General features: G+C 40.9%; 1 protein-coding gene across 4 annotated transcripts in view; it reads right to left on the bottom strand.

Moving 5' to 3' along the window:
* Window positions 1-16,927, bottom strand: part of LOC103181551 (collagen alpha-1(XV) chain) — a 166,151-nt gene that overhangs the window by 88,257 nt on the left and 60,967 nt on the right. For all 4 annotated transcript variants that reach the window (XM_042332513.1, XM_007898120.2, XM_007898122.2 and 1 more), the window contains exon 3: window positions 9,033-9,580. In XM_042332513.1, the coding sequence (XP_042188447.1) occupies window positions 9,033-9,580 (548 nt within the window). The remainder of the gene's footprint in view (window positions 1-9,032; window positions 9,581-16,927) is intronic.

Raw genomic sequence — 16,927 nt, 5'->3', positions numbered from 1 at the left:
CGGTTGAAGTAGGAAATGTTGGTTCTTTTAAACACAGTTACATAGGTTTCTTTTAGGAAATAACATTATGGGATATAGTACATAGGCAGTTTGGGACATACAATGCCAGGAAGATGGAAGGCAAACTAGATGGACCTTGCTTTTTTTTGTCTAGCATTTCGTATGTTCCCTTCTGCTTTCCCCCCAATTCCCACCAACCAATTCAGTAAATATTTTCTACACCAGATTTTAATTGGGGAACCTGCTAAGTTTACGTTTCCTATTTATTTTGGACCCATTGATAATGCTTAATCACTCCGCCTCTTCTGTGATTTCAGTGACAGTCAAGTATGTGAGCCTCCTCACTACTCCTATTACACTGTCTCTCTGGCTGTGTTCTGACTCTTTGGTCACTTGAAATGATGATTAGAAGCTGCATCTGTGTGTTTGAAGGAAGCTACATTAGTATTTAGAGACATTCTGATGATGTTTACTCTTGGCCTGGCCTGTGGAGGATCAGAGGCACCCACCTCCAACCTGCAGATGAACAAGCCAGATGTAAGACTGAATCAACATAGGGTTGGCCAGGCTGTCCAAACAGTCCCTTGTCAACTCTGGCTCATGGATGGAAAAAGCAGCAGCTGGGACCTTCCTTCAAAGGTTTCTTTTGTGTTTCACTCCTATCCTCAAAGAATTCCAACATGAAAACCTTAGTAATAAATAGTCTAAAATTGCCACATTTTAGACCTTATTTCATGTGAAAAAGGATGTTTAAAAAAAAGGAAACTCTTATTTTATTAGTGCCAATGTATGATGCTGTCTCAACCTACCATGAGGGAATATGTGGAATCATGTAGCTCAGTGGCTAGAGCACTCTCCTCACAAGTGAGAGGACCTGGGTTCGATTCCCGGAGAGGGCGAAACCTTAGACAAGTTTCCATAATTCATATGCCTCTGTTTACCTAGCAGTAAGTATGAACCCGGTTGTTAGTCGATTGGCAGATTGCTTTCCAGGGTTAATAATCTCTCCCCCAAAAAAAATTGTGTTCACTCAATTCATGACTGTAAGACACTGCTGTGCACAATTGGCTGCCGCGTTTCGCCCACAAAATACACAGACAATCCACTTTACAATATATTCTGTGAAGTGCTTTGAGGTGCCTCAATGACATAATAAGGCACTATATCAAATGCAAGAATTATTATTATTAATATTACTAAATACAGTTTGAAATTGCCACCTTTTAGACCTCATTTTATGTGAAAAAGGACGGAGAAAGAGAAAAGTAAAACATTATTAATGCATGATACTGTCTTGGGAGTAACACCAAAGTTATCACAAGGGACTATAGTGGAAAGAGATGTAAAGCAGATTGTGGTAAATGCGAGTTATTTTTGGACACTCTAAAATTATTAAAATCTATTCCTTTAGCACCAGTTTCCAAACTTTTCCATGTCACCCCTAACTGTTCTGTTGCTATTTCTTCTCTCTCACACAGAGAGTAAGAAATCACAGCAATACTCACAGTTGCTGACAGATGAACTGTTGAAACCAACGATTTCATCTACTATACATTTATCACACTCCTCTTCACATCAATCACACAAGAAGCTTGGGTTTGGACCCAGACACATGGTAGCCTAATACATGCATGTGCAGAAATACCAAAACAGTCTGTCGAGCGGTCCTACTAAGAGCTATAAACAACAGCAGTGCAGCTCTGTTATCCCTGTCATGTTCCCAACAAACAATGTGTTTTAGTTTAGGTATCCAGTTGCACAATCCAACAGTCGCACCAAATACTCTCTACTCAGTTCTCCCTGCTTTCTCTCCATCCTGAACTCCTTCCATTGGTCCTAGTCAATTGGTCCTTATTTATTAATTAGTATCCAACAATTCCCATATGGCCTTTTGCCAGTGGGCCATCTTAAGCCATACCGACTGGAAGGTTACAGCTGCAAATTTGTTGCTTATTTTGTTGACCTCAGTGGGGGCAGCAGTTGGAGCTGCAACTAGTTGCTAATGTTTATAGGGATGCAAGGAATCATGCAATAAGAAAAGATCACTCAGCTTATGAAGCCCATAGCTTCCACATTCTGCCACCTAGCCACCAACCTACTGACTCTTGGTGATCTGCAGGTTTGTATATTGTGCAGCAGCCCCTGAATCTCTTCTGTTCCCAAGGGGTTAAGGTACAGTTCTGAGGCTCCAGGGCCAAGTGCCGTGAGGGCTGTCTGAGCCACAGGTGAGAGAATTTAGAGGAGAGCACTGGGGGGTGTGCCAGCCACACTATATATATAAAATATAATAATAATCCTTGCATTTGATATAAAGCCTAATCATGTCATTGAGACATCTCAACACACCTTACAGGATATATTGTAAAGTGAATTGACTGTATATTTTGTGGGTGAAACTGGCAGCCAATTGCTCACAGCAGTGTCGATCCCCATTGTTTCAGTGTGAGTTTCTTCCCTCTTTGTTTCTTTCTGCTTCCAACTCCACCTGCTGTATCTCTTTCGTGTAATAGCACTGGCTCTCTTCTGTGATCTACACCAATTTGTTCCTGACAAGCGCCTTGGGATTTGCCCCCATTGTGAAAGGCGCTTTAAAAATGTAACTTTGTTATTGTTCAACTCCATATTCCATATTTCAGGCTCTTCCGGCTCTCTCAGACAACAGCTGTAATGTACAACTTAGTCTCCCTGAATCTCTGTAACTCTGCTCAGGAATTCATCTCAGTTTCAATTTTAACTTCCAGGAAGTCTGATTGTGACCAAAGGAGGCTCCTGAGCTCCCAGCAGGAGCTTGTTGTCTATCAGGAGTTCCAGCGTGTGAGGCTGAGGCCACCGGGCTATCAGCAGAATTTGCTATTTACAAATCCTTTTGTAAATCTAGTAAGTTAGACCCCATAGTCAGAGATATCATTCAGAGCGCAAAGAATGACGGACCCAGAAAGCTAGAGTCTTAATAATCATACAGGTGAAAAATTTCAGCCGTATCAGAGTGTTAGATTCTAGCAGATATAAAACTCCAGACAAAATCACCATTTGTTGGGTTTTTTGTTTCGCCCACAAAATACACAGTCAATCTACTTTACAATATATTCTGTGAAATACTTTGAGACGTCTCAATGACGAGATAAGGAGCTAAATCAAATGCAAAGTTTATTACTATTTTTATTGGTGGGTGATCAAAGCTCATGAGAAACACGAAGGTATTTTTCTCCAAAAAGTCTTAAGTCACTGACTAATAGAACCTGGCCATACAATTCTGTGATGTGCTGCCCAAGGGCTGCTGCATGGAAATTATTGTAGATTCTGGCCAACTTTACACACCTGAAGCCAAGTCCACTTGTATCTCCAATAAAATTTGTGCAAACACACACAGATCGGCCACAGAGCAGGGTCTCTTGTTAACGTTTTACAGAACAATCAGCAGCAAATCACACAGAACTGTGACAGACAACCTATTGCAGTTCTTAAAACTCTCTACTAAGTTACTGTAGTAAATAAAGCATCAACAAATTGCAGAAAATAGGAGGAAGCCACAGGAGCCAGAACACGTTTCCTCAAGACAAAGTGATAGAGTTTACAGAGCTCTGCAACTAATGTAAACAGTTTTATGCAGGTTCATGTTACAGAGCTGTCAAATTCCACTCCTAGTCATTCATAGAAATGTTTGTTGTTTTTATTATTGATGAACCTTTTCCTGCGTGTCCTCAGATGGTTCAGGTTATTTTGACATTTTAGGTTGTGAGTTATGCTTTTTTTTCCAGTTTCTCTGTTTTTCGTTAGTGCAGCATAGAGAGCAGACTACCATTCAGTATCCAGCTAAGCAAACTTCATGCAGAACAGATTTTTGAGGTCCCGAGTAAGAGAACCAGGAACTGCCAGACATGCAATCAACTAGATCCAGATAAATTTACAAAAACAAATCCAAGAAGTCGATAAACATTTCACCCAACATTTACAGTGACAGAACTAGAGGAGAGGATTGGGTCTCTGTTAGGAAAGGAGCCGGAAGTCGTAGTTGGATAAATTGCATCTGAGGATCCTTAAGGAACTAAGGGAGGAAGTCGCAGAAACGCTGGCACAAATCTTTCAAAAATCACTGAATACTGGAGAGGTGCCGGGGGACTGGAGAAAGGCAGATGTTACTACTCATTTTAAGAAAGGAACAAAAGTGACCCAGGAAACTACAGGCCAGTAAGTTTGACGTACAATGTGGGTAAAATGATGGAGACTCTTACTAAGGATGAAATCATGGAGCATCTGGACAGAAATAAAATCATACATGGTAACATATGGGTTCATGAAGGGAAGGTCTTGCCAATTTAATTTACTGGTTTTCTTTTACAGTGTGACAAGGGAACTTGATAAGGGTAAGGCTGTGGATGTTGTATATCTGGATTTCAGTAAGGCCTTTGATACAGTTCTTCTTGAGAGGTTGGTACTGAAAGTAAAAAAAAGCGGGAATCAGTGGAGGTGTATTACAATGGATATGCAATGGGTTGACCAGAAGAACCCAGAAGGTGTTGGTACAGGCAATGTCATCAGACTGGGTAAATGTTACCAGTGGAGTTTCACAAGGGTCTGTTTTGCGACCTCTTTTGTTTAATATTTTTATAAATGATCTGGAACTAGGAGTCGCAAGCACAGTGGCTAAGTTTGCAGATGACTGCACGCTAATGAAAGTGGTAGATTACAAAGCTGAACAAGATGGGTTACAGGAGGATTTGAACATACTTGTGAATTGGGGAGATCGGGGGCAGATGAAATTCAATGTGGAGAAATGTAAAATACTTCACATGGGGACAAAAATCTTGAAAGGGACTATTATTTGATTGGACGGAAAATAATATGTATGGAAAACGAAAAAGACCAATTGACAATAAATTGAAGCTCTCCCAACAATGCTCTCTGTCAGTGAGTAAAGCAAACCAGATGTTAGGATATATCAAAAGATCAATTGCAAGCCGAAATAGTGGGGTAATCCTCCCACTGTATAAATCATTAGTGAGACCATACTTGGAATACTGTGTACAGTTCTGGTCACCGCAGTATAGCAATGATATTGGAAAAGAAGATACAGAGGAGGGCAACCAAAATGAATGAGGGAATGGAAGGACTGGACTATGAAGCGCGACTAAGTCAATTGGGCATGTTCACGCTGGAAAAGAGAAGATTGAGAGAAGACATAATTGCTGTCTTTAAGATTCTAAAGTGGCGAGACAATATAGATCATGACAGGCTGTTTGAATTTGTTCAGAATAGCAGAACCAGAGGACACAGCCTGCGATTGAAGGGGGGTAAGTTGACAACAAAACTACGCAAACATTATTTCAGTGAGTGAATAGTAAACCTGTGGAACAGGCTCCCTGGGGAGCAGGAAATGTTGATTCTTTCAAACGCAGATTAGATAGTTTTCTTTTAGAAAATAACATTATGGGATATAGTAGATACGCAGTTTGGGACATATGTACTTGCGACCGCCAGGAAGGTGGAAAGCGAACTAGATGAACCTTGTTTTTTTTTGTGTAGCATTTCTTATGATCTTATGTTCTTATCAATCTTCATCTGAAGAGCACATATATTATAGGAACATTTTTCCATGGCTTGAGCAGCAACAGATCAAGAGTTATGAATCTACTGGAATTATATAAGAAATTAACTACATGAAAAGATGAGGGCTGTTCAGCAGACTGTAATTTAATTTGGATTTTTCAGGCATCATTTGATAAAGTTCCACACGTGAGACTTTTAAACAAAAAGTGCCTGAAGACCTTCCTCTTTGATCGTGCCTTTGGTCACCTGGCCCCTCCCCTTCGACGGCATTATGCTCTGCCACTGGCAAGTGCTCTGGGATACTACCCTGAGTGAATGATGCTATATAAATGCAAGTTGTTGTTGTGAGTTGGTCCTGGAATGAAAACTCTTGCCAATATTTCTTTTGGTCGCACATGTGCGGAAACCCATCAACGTGCTTTAAGAGTACCGAGCCAAATCAAGAGCTCTGTGCGTCCCAATTACAAAGAGGAAACAGTGGATATAAAGTGATGATCAATCGAAAAAGCTTTGCCTGTGAGGGATTATTTACGAAATGCAAAAGCAAGGCTGTGTTCTGGGCCTCTGCAATTTTAATGTTGCGGAGGCCCAGAACACAGCATGTTCAAATCCATTCACTCCCGGCACTTCCCTATCTCTCTGACTTCCTCACTCCCCAAACCACCACCCGGCGCCTCTACTCGACTGGCACCGGCCTCCTGCTCATCCCTCACACCCTCCATCCCACCATCGGAGGTCGTGTTTTCTGCCGCTACTCTGGAAAACTCTGGAACGCTCTCCCTCAATCCCTCCCCTTGCCCCCTTTCTCCCCTCTTTCAAGTCCCGCCTGAAGACTTTCCTGTTCGACCGTGCTTACGCCATCTCCCGACGGCTTGGAGTCAGGCTCCGCTGCTGTTAAGCGCTCTGAAACTCTACCCTCCGTGGAGGGCCTATATACGTGCAAGTTGTTGGTGTTGTTGTTAATAAATGACTCAGAGGAGATCACTTCATGTAGTATTAAATTTACCGATGACACCTGTAGGGTTGTCCTATTAAGGGATAAGATTTCATGGCCTATGTGTGAATAAAAGTGAAACAGTGCGTACGAGGAGCCAGTGAAGGGTGTCTGAAACATGTGGACAATGTAAAATAAAGCAGTGTTCTTGTGGGTAACTCTAGTCTGAGTCTATCCTAAAAGAATAATGTGGCAGTGAGGACATGTCTTTGTTTAAACAAAGAATCATTCATTTTCAGATGGAGTTTTGCAGAGGCAGGGCATTTCTGGAAAGGAAAATGCTTCCCAGTTGGTAAACTGTGAAACCATTGAGAAATAAATGAATTATTTTCATATTAGCCACCAGATGGATTTACTCTCAGTATCCCTGGAACAAGATGGATAAAGCTCATCTGAATGATTTCAAAATACTTTGGGCTTGGATTCAATAATTTGAACTAAATGAATTGAGATTAATTGGCTCAATAGCTGAACAAACCAAAAATGGTTTTATTCAGCCTCAACACTGTAGGATAGATTGAAAGGCATTTTCTTATGTGTGAAAACCCAATTTATGTAAGGGCTAAATTCAAGCAAAGGAAATGTGCAGAATGTTTTTTTTAGCTACTGGTGCCCATTTTCTGGAACTCCATTCCCAGGTCCCTCTGACAATTCACTTTCCAGTACATTCTGTGCAGTGCTTTGACACGTCTCGAAATCGTGATAAGGCGCTATGATAAATGCACATATTATTTTGAAATATTATCTTGCATGACTTCATAGTTGCAACATTCAACGACATAATCAAAACGTAGTGTATTTATCAAATTGTGCTCAATAGACACGATTGCGAGTGCATTCAATCTATCCGGGATCATTGTAGATCTGAGTGAGGTTAGATGAGAATCATCTTTGAGAATGAGGTTCACTTCAGATTGTTACTGGTACTGATAAGAACGAACAAAGTACAACATTTGGAATTGTTGATTCCACCAAGTGATTCTGTTTCATATACTTTATCATTTCTCGCACACTTAAGTTTTGGTTTTTGCACACTTAATATGTGATATGAGATCCAGAAAGTGCCTAAATTCATCAACACTTTCTGCATCAAAATCTTTTTTCAGCGTTACTAAGCTCTATTTGCTGCTAGACATGGCTCCTGCTCTCCAGCTACCTCTGACCTTGTCTAATCTCCTGGAGATATGACTCATACTTCCAGCTCCGCCTCTCCTCCTGACGCTCACTGCTCTGCCTCATATCGGATAGCGATGGGAAGAGAGGTGCAGCTGGGAGGTAATGGCATAACTCGTAATAAATAATCCTTGCATTTGATATAGCACTTTATCACATCTTCAAGATGTCTCAAAGCGCTTCACAACTGTACTGTGAAGTGAATTGACTGTATATTTTGTGGGCGAAACATGGCAGCCAATTGAATAGTCGTGGATTGAATTGACCAATTATTATTATTAGTTTTCTTGAAGGAATTATTACCCCCGGGAAAGCGATCCGCCAATTGACTACCAACCAGAGTTCCTACTTAGTGCTAAGTAAACAAAGCGGTATGGAGTAAGGAAACTTGCTCAAAGTTTCACCCTGCCGGGAATCAAACCCAGATCTCTCACTTGCAAGGCGAGTGCTCTAACCACTGGGCTACAGGACTCCACAATCATAGCCAGGACCCCTCAGACCTCGTGGGGCCATAAGGCATAGTTTATTTGCTGTGTTGGCTGATCACATTCTGGTACAACCCCCAAAGAGGCCAATCATCAAGAATGAAGGGTTGAGTGGATTTGATTTGAACCTTGACGTGAAAAACCTTCTGGTTTCACCTGAGCTGGGAGGGAGAAGGACTATAACCGTCCCATGGTTCCCCTGTTAAATGTTATTAGGTAACACAATGTAGGTCGTCAAAAAGACAACTGGACATTAATTTGATTAGCAATGTGAAATTTGACCAACTTGGTTATCTCAATGCTACTTATCACCGTGCTTGCCATACAAACGTAGACCTGAGCTGGATGTGAACTGTCCGCACGGGTGATACATGATCAACCCACAAGAATTCCCAGTAGACTGGGCTCCCAGTATAAACATTATTAGGCTCTTTGTGCTCAGGAAGGACTTCCTGCTCAGCCCAAGTGGCCAGTTTTTATGCTGTAGCATTCTATGTAATATGTAATACAAGAAAATATAAGTTTAAAATGAAACAACCTGACCATCCTGCAGATGAGACGTTAAAAATCTTATGGTATTTTCAAAAAGAGAATTCAATATTTGGTTCTGGTGGTTGGTTAAACGAGTTTCGTAAATATTAGCCTTGAGAAAAATGACTGTCAACATGAACTCACTCACTACAATACAGCGCTACCATAGATGCCTGGTCCTTCAGCACTTAACGTAGCACAGGAGCAGACTTTGCTAGCAAAAGGGAGGAAAAGATCACTTTACGATTTTCATATTTTAAGCCAAAAAAAGGTAACGGGTAAAGGAGTTCCACGATACTTACTACAAAGTTGTTTAAACCTGATGCTCCTGCATTTCCAATGAAAATCCCCGAGCTGGAATCAAAGACTAAGGGTTGAGATGATCGCTTCATGTAACTTCGCTGATCTTCCTCACAGTCTAAGTACAGGGTGACAAGATTGTCTTGAATAGACAAAGCAAAGCGTGTCCACTTGTTTGTCATGGCCGGCACCTCAAAGGAAGCCACCTCGTGGGAAGCTTGATAGCTCCTCTCCGTGTAAAATAACACAATCCGCTGACTACCATTCCACACTGAAGTTAGCTTCAGCCCCAAGTAAATGATGCTTTGAAAGGCATTCGTGATTGCAAACAGCACTCCACCATTTTCACTCTCTGGCCTAATGGTCACGAGAATTGCAAAGTCCCTGTAGAAACGCGAAGGTATCATCGTCCTAGTCAACCGACCAATGTTTACTCCTAGTCCGAAACTGTATGCAGGGAAGCCTTCATATCCCGTGATGAAGGAGACATTTGCTGGGAGAGGTACCCCAATCAGTCCAGTGAGATCAAGGTGTCCAATGGAGCCTCTTTCTGTAAAAAGAGAAAGTGCACAAAGGTACTGGATTACTTTTACTGTTGTTATAATAATACTCCTTGCATCTGATACAGTAACTTATTGTGTCATCCAGGCATCTCAAAGTGCTTTACAAAGTGCTTCACAAGTGTTTCATTGTGATCATGGAATACAGGACACAAAATTGCAGCATTTCTGAACACATAGAGGCAATTCACTAAACCTACCTTTAGTAGCAGAATAGAACTTAAGCTCGATCAATAAATGACACATGACAAATGATCCAAACTGACACATACCTTAAACGAGTCGTTGAGATTACATATCAAGAATGATACAGGATGGGTGTACAGTTTTGACAGCAGGATAAAAGGAATTACTATAGAAAAGTAATGTACAGTCTCCCAAAGGAGACTGTAGCATGTTGCCACTTCCCACATACAGTGAATTGCAACTGACTCTTCCCCGCCCAGTACAACAGTGTAAAGATGCCTCTTTTCTGCTCCATCGGTAGGGTCTATACCGTTCCATGCAGCACATTTATTGATCAAACTTAAGTTCTATTCTGCTACTAAAGGTAGGTTTAGTGAATTGTCTCTATGTGCTTAGAAATACTGCTATTTTGTGTCCTATATTCCATGATCACAATGAATATTAATGGATTAATGTTAAGCAGAGAACAGCTTCAAAGCTATTAATGTTGATGCTGACATTTTAAACTTCCAAATCATTCTTTATTCTTAGTATTCTATCTAATTTTGGAATAAAAATGTATCCAGCTTTTAAATAAAACCAGATACCCGAGAGCCAAAGTGATATACACCAGAGAAGAAATGCCCACAGTCCAACAATCGGCAACTCTTTGAACACGTTTATCAACAAAATGTAAGAGTACAGTAGCTATTATTTAAATGTGGAGGTGAAGATTCTTCCAGAGATAAAATGAGACAGAATCCGCTGAGATTCAAGGTGGGGTCGTGTAGTTGTAATTGAAACACTAGCCCTTCCGACGATGGATGAGTCAGATTGTCTGAGGTCATTTTTTGCTGTGATAATAATAATAATAATAATAATAATCCTTGCATTTGATATAGCGCTTTTCACGTCGGGAGGACGTCCCAAAGTGCTTCACAGAATAGACTGTAAAGTGAATTGACTGTATATTTGTGGGCGAACGCGGCAGCCAATTGCGCACAGCAATGTCCCACAAACAGTCGTAGATTGAAAATGACCAATTTATTATTGCTTTGTTTTGGAGGGATTATTATTAGGCTCTGTGTGGAGTAAGGAAACTTGCCCAAGGTTTCGCCCTGCCTGGAATTGAACTCAGGTCTCTCACTTGCAAAGCGAGTGCTCTAACCACTGAGCTACAGGACTCCACAAGTGAGGTTACTGTATGTACTGTATGGTTTCAGCTGTTAGAAACTGTGTACTCAACAGTATAGCAAGAAACCCGAGCATCAGGGAAAAGCTTTCAGTCATCACCTCCCTCGTCTCTAGAACTCCAACCTAAAATCTCGTTCCTCCCGCTCTGCTTTCAAAACCTTTCCAAAGATATACTTCCCCATTTTACACTCTGCAGTGGTTTCCACCCCTTTCTCTGTGGAGCAATGTAAGACACTATCCCATGTGAAAGACCATATCCTAGAACAAGTTATTGTTAATCAATAATAAATAATCCTTACGTTTGGTATAGCACCTTTCATGTCAGGAGGATGCCACAAAGCACTTCAGAGGATATACTCTAAAGGTGTGACTGTTTTTTCTGAAGCAAATGAAAGCCAGCCGTTAGTTCCCTTTAAGATGTGCAGTACATCCATGCGAAAGAAAATAAGTGCGGAGGAGTTTAAGATACAATTGCTGGTGAATCATGCACTACAGACAACTTGCTGAAAACTGATAAACTTCAGGGAGTGAATCAGCACATGACAGACTGTACTGTTTCTGCACATCAATTAATCTGCCACTTGATCAAAGGAGAGTATTATGTATTTATACCAAGAGGTCATCTTACGGTTTAGGCTGACTTTGATATTAAGTTGAGCCTAGATAATGTTGTGCTACCGTAATTCTGCAGATGTTTTTTCATTCTTATATTTATGATAATTATGCTGTGGTATTCTGCATGCTGAGATACAGTTAAATCAGGAATTTGAAAGACTGCTTGCCAGCTCAGAATAAATGGTGCTTTAATGCCAGAAAGGGCATGACAGCAACAAGAGAGCCCTTATACAGTGTCATTCAAGTTGGAGAATGATTCAAGGCATTTTACAGATTTGGAATTGATACCAGAGCTGGATGGGAGATGGGTGAGTTAAGCAGAAGGTGGCCAAAGCTCATTGAATGAAAAGATCTTAAAAGCAGAGAGGGAGTGAAGAAGGCAGAGGCTTTTAGGGAGAGAGTTCTAGAGAGTATGGTGCAAAATGGTTGTAATCACTTCAGGTTGTAAAGTGCATCTCCTGCAGAGAACCAGCTCTAAGGTGGATTCAGATCAAAATCGAAGTCTTATGGTTTGGAGTCATGTAGTTAATGTTCCCTGACGCAGACCCATTTAATTCCCAACTCACTTTCTCCGGGTCGAGGGATCATTTCTGCTGCTGTTTTTACCAGCAGATGCCTTTTCAACCTCAAAGTGGTAGACAATACTTAAATTGTTGACTCAAGTCCTTGAGGTGTTCCAATTGAGGGAAGAGTTCCTATTAACTGCTGTTGGCTGCAACAGTTTATTTAATTTGCTTATGATGTTGAGATGACTCGTAGCCAGTTTAGAAATCTTATTTAAACTAGACACAGATGCAAATCTCAGTGAACTTCACGAGTAGCTGAAATCAAACCAATCTCACACATTCACAGAAGCAAAGAAGCTTATAGCACAGAAGAATGCCATTTGGTTCCTCATTTCAGTGTTGGCTCCTTGAAAGAGCAATCCACTCAGTTCCATTTACCTGCATTTTCCCCACACCCCTTCAAATGTCTCCTTTTTACATATTTATCTTGTTCCCTCTTGAAAGCTAATATGCATCATGTCTTGACCACCGCATTGGCAGGACATTCCACATCCTAGCAACTCTCTTGTAAAAATAATTACTCTTAATTTGGTAACTATCTAATCACTGTTTCAATAATCGCTAGAAATAATTTCTCCTCCACTCTATCAAAACCTTCATAATTTTAAAGACCTCTTTTACGATCCCCCCTCAGTCTTTCTGTTTCATCCCTGTTTTATTCAAACCAGATGTCCAAACTACTTTACAATAAATTCCAGTGGCTATAAATACTATTACCAGACAATATTGTGTACCTCAAACTTCACTTACATCTCTCTGCATCGGTCTGCGATTACGAAATTCTGCAACAAACTAGTTACTAACTTGACAAAAAAAGTCAAGAGCTCCAGGACGCTACCCCGTGTGAAGGGCGCTACATAAATGCAAGTTGTTGTTGTTGTTAAGGATCTTTTATTGAGAACCTAAGTGAAGGGCCATGGTGTGGCACATCAACAATATTATAAAGAGTTGCAGTGAACTCGAGATAGGGCAGGAAGTGATGAGGAAATACCAAGCTAAGGTTCTGAAGAGCTTTTATATTGTACGAGGCATAGATCACAATAATAAATAAACCTTACAACTGATATAACTTCTTTCATGGCGGGAGAATGTCTCAGATGCATCACAGGATATACTGTAAATTGCAGTGAAGGTGTATTTGTAGGCAAATGCGACAGTCAATTTGCAAACAGTGATGGTCCACAAACACCCATCAAGTGAATGACCAATTTTTCTCCGGGGGAATTGCTGACCTGGGCATCAGCAGACACACCCTCCTCTTTTTCAATAGTACCATAGGATCTTTAACATTCACTTAAACAGGCAGACAAGACTGCAGTTTAATGTCTCATTCCAAAGGTCAGCAACTCCAAAATGCAGTGCTCCCCCAGCATTAGACTGTCAACCGAGATTGTGAGCTCAAATCATAGAATGTAACAACATAGGAACAGCTACCAATCTAATAAATTGGTCACTCAATCCACGGCTGTTTGTGGGACACTGCTGTGCGCAATTGGCTGCCGCGCTTCGCCCACAAAATATACAGTCAATTCACTTTACACTATATTCTGTGAAGCGCTTTGAGACGTCTCAAAAACACAATAATGCGCTATATCAAATGCAAGGATTATAATAATTATTAAGTCTGTGCTGGCGCTTTTTGCCACATGAGCTCACTCACCTGCTCGCTCCCCATACACTTGAATAACCTTTCAGTAAACAATTAAGAATAAGGAGGTTCCAGAGTCTGGTGGTTCTGCAATTCTAAGTTATTTCAACACAGGGAGGGTGTAATAATATAATAAACCTTGCATTTGATATAGAGCTTTAGCACGTTATTGAGATGGCTCAGAGCATTTCAGAGGATATATTGTAAAGTGTTGTGCCTTGTGTGTATTTGTAGGTGCACTCGGCAGCCAATTTGCACACAGCAATGTCCCACAAAACAGCCATGGAGTGAGTGATCAATTTTATTTTGGAGGATTGTTAACTGGGGCACCTCTTTTTCAATAGTGCCACAGATCTTTAATGCCCACCTGAACAAGCAGATGGGGCCTTGATTTAACGTCTCATCCGAAGGACTGGAAGAATGTAATAATAATAATAATAATCCTTGCATTTGATATAGCGCTTTTCACGTCTTCTAAGACGTCTCAAAACGCTTCACAGAATAGACTGTAAAGTGAATTGACTGTATATTTGTGGGTGAAATGTAGAGCGGTGGAGGCATATAGAATGATGTACTTGGAACTAGTAACAAGACAGAAAAAAATTGCAAAGCAGCGATTGTAGTTTTATCAATAAGACAGATAAGGAAATCTCAGACTGAGCAAAAGAATATGGAGGCCAGAAATTTGAGCTTTGGTTCGCTGATTGTGGCATTTGATAACTGGTCCAGTATTTTGGGACGTCTTCCTGATGTGAAAGGCTCTTTACAAATGTAATTTGTTGTTAAAGTTTCCATTATTATCAAATTGCAAAATTCAGTGCAGGTTGTTGTAAATTTACTGCAGATGTTAAATATCACCATTGGCATTAATTAACATACCACAACATGATAATTTTCACTTGGAAGCTTTGTACAGGTGCTTCAAAGAAAATGTGAGCAATTTATCTGAGATTGGAGAAGATAGTGAGGCCTAGGAATTTGAAGAAAGGATTAAGAAAGAATTACCCTTCAATCAGATCACAGTCTGGCAATTTTCTATTTTCAACTCGCTGTCTTGATATGTTCTTGCAGAATTGAGCAGTCAGTGGTGCAGAATGAAGTTGTCGTGCTTTCTCAGATCCTTTTATTTTAACCCAAATGTAAATTAGTCTATGTACAAAGAAGTTTGACAACAGACTCAGTTCGTGAAAAACACAGCACCAGGATGCTGAGCCTCGGCAACTTTCCATTTGGGCTAACAAGTTACGTGCCCAGCATCAATTTGTGGTTTCTTTTTCAGTGAATAAACATTCCCCCTTTTATGTGGCTCCCCTGTGTTCAGGAACATCTGGTTTTGTGACAACTAATCCTATCATCTGGTTCAATGCCTAGTACAGTGTTGCATAACTTTTGAGCCTAGCATTTCACTAAAGAATAATTGTAATCACATTGAAAATTTTAGTTGTCCTTGCAGACAATCGTGGAATGTTTGATAGCAGAATAGTCACTGGTAACTAATGAATGGGAAGGGCTCTTTCATCCAAGTATTCCGGGTCTGATTTGAACCTCACAGTATAATTTAGGGTATTAGTTTGCCTGTCCAAGATGTTAAAGATCTCTTGGTACTATTTTGAAAAGAGAATTGGGTTTGGTCTTCGTTAACAATTACAATTCCCGGAATAAAATTGGTTACTCACTCCATTACTGTTGTGGGACATTGGTGTGTGTAAGTTGGCTGCCATGTTCGTCCACAAAGTACACACCACTTTGCAGTATATCCTGTCAAGAGCTTTGAGATGTCTGGACGACATGATAAAGCGTCACATCAAATTCAAAGATAATTATTATATCATTTTTATCTCTGGATCAGAGAGCTGTGTGTTTGACCTCATGGCCAGATTTTAAACTTATAGCCTTGAGGCTACCACTCCTATGTAGTACAAATGGGGGGAGGGCACTTCATTGTTGGAGGTGCCGTTAAGGAGTAAACTACAGGGGTACGGAGAAAGGACAAGTAAATAGGATTGAAAGGATTGCTCTTAAAAGTGCAAGCACCATCACAATGGTTCGAATAGCCTTTTTCTGTGCTGTAAATTTCTAGGGTTTCCTTGATTTTTCTATTGGTCTTTCTGATGAGTCATTAAACTATGGTCCCATCTGCCAGTTCAGGATGTGGATGTTAAAGATCCTGTAAAATGGAATATTCCTCCCTGTGCCCTGACCAAATGGCTTTTTATGGGACCTTGCTGGGGTAAATGGCCATGATATCTGCCTACAATAACAGTCACCACACTTCAGAAGTCACTTGTCAAGTGTTTTGACACATTTAAGTGCCCATCAGGTGCTATAAAAATACAAATTCTTTATTTGATTTGATAGGAATTATCTGATAGTGAAATGAAGAGGGTAGAGTATTATTAACCTGTTATCGGGGTTGAACAAAGTGCCCCAGTATTCATAAATCAACTCATCTACAAGGCACAGGAGGTAGCAGTGTTATTGAAAGAGCATTTTACATTAATACTCTACTCGCCAGGAGGGTAGGGAAAAAAAAGACTCTCAAAGCAAATGACTTATTCTCACATAAATAGTACGATAATCAAACATCTGAAAGTATGCACTCTCGACAATTGCTGCACAGGCCAGCTCTGTTTAGGTCAGATCCTCTGGTTTAGCCACAGCTGTTACGTTATGCTTGACAACTTTCTGTTTTTACGATATATATATATATACTGTAGATATATAGTTTACACATGCAAAAGCAAATGAGTTGACCTTGTCAGCTCCTCTGTAACCAAGCGCCTGCCAAGGACTGAAAGCTGAACGCGATTGCTGCAAACAGATCTATTGCAAACAACAGGGATGGACAGGATGAAGCATCTGCAGCACTTTACCTTTTGGAGTCCTCCCGGGAAGCCCGATCTCACCCCTGGGCTCAGGCAGGTCACCTGCTGTCCAGGTGGTGGCACTTGTTACGAGCTGCTGAGGCAAACGCTCGAGCAGCGCAGCCTGAGTTGACCTGGGCAGGAGATGTGGGCTGAGATGCTGAGACGTGGGTCCAGGCTGGGTGGCCGGAACAGGGCTTGTCCCTGGGGCTAAAGTGCTTTGAGAGCCCCAGAACTTCCACCACCACTGTGCAGACACAGCGTTACCCAGCAGCAAACAGACAG

This window comes from Callorhinchus milii, unplaced genomic scaffold (genome assembly GCF_018977255.1).
Source record: "Callorhinchus milii isolate IMCB2004 unplaced genomic scaffold, IMCB_Cmil_1.0 Scaffold2, whole genome shotgun sequence".
Classification (NCBI taxonomy): Eukaryota; Metazoa; Chordata; class Chondrichthyes; order Chimaeriformes; family Callorhinchidae; genus Callorhinchus; species Callorhinchus milii.
This window is presented reverse-complemented; position numbering and strand designations above follow the sequence as displayed.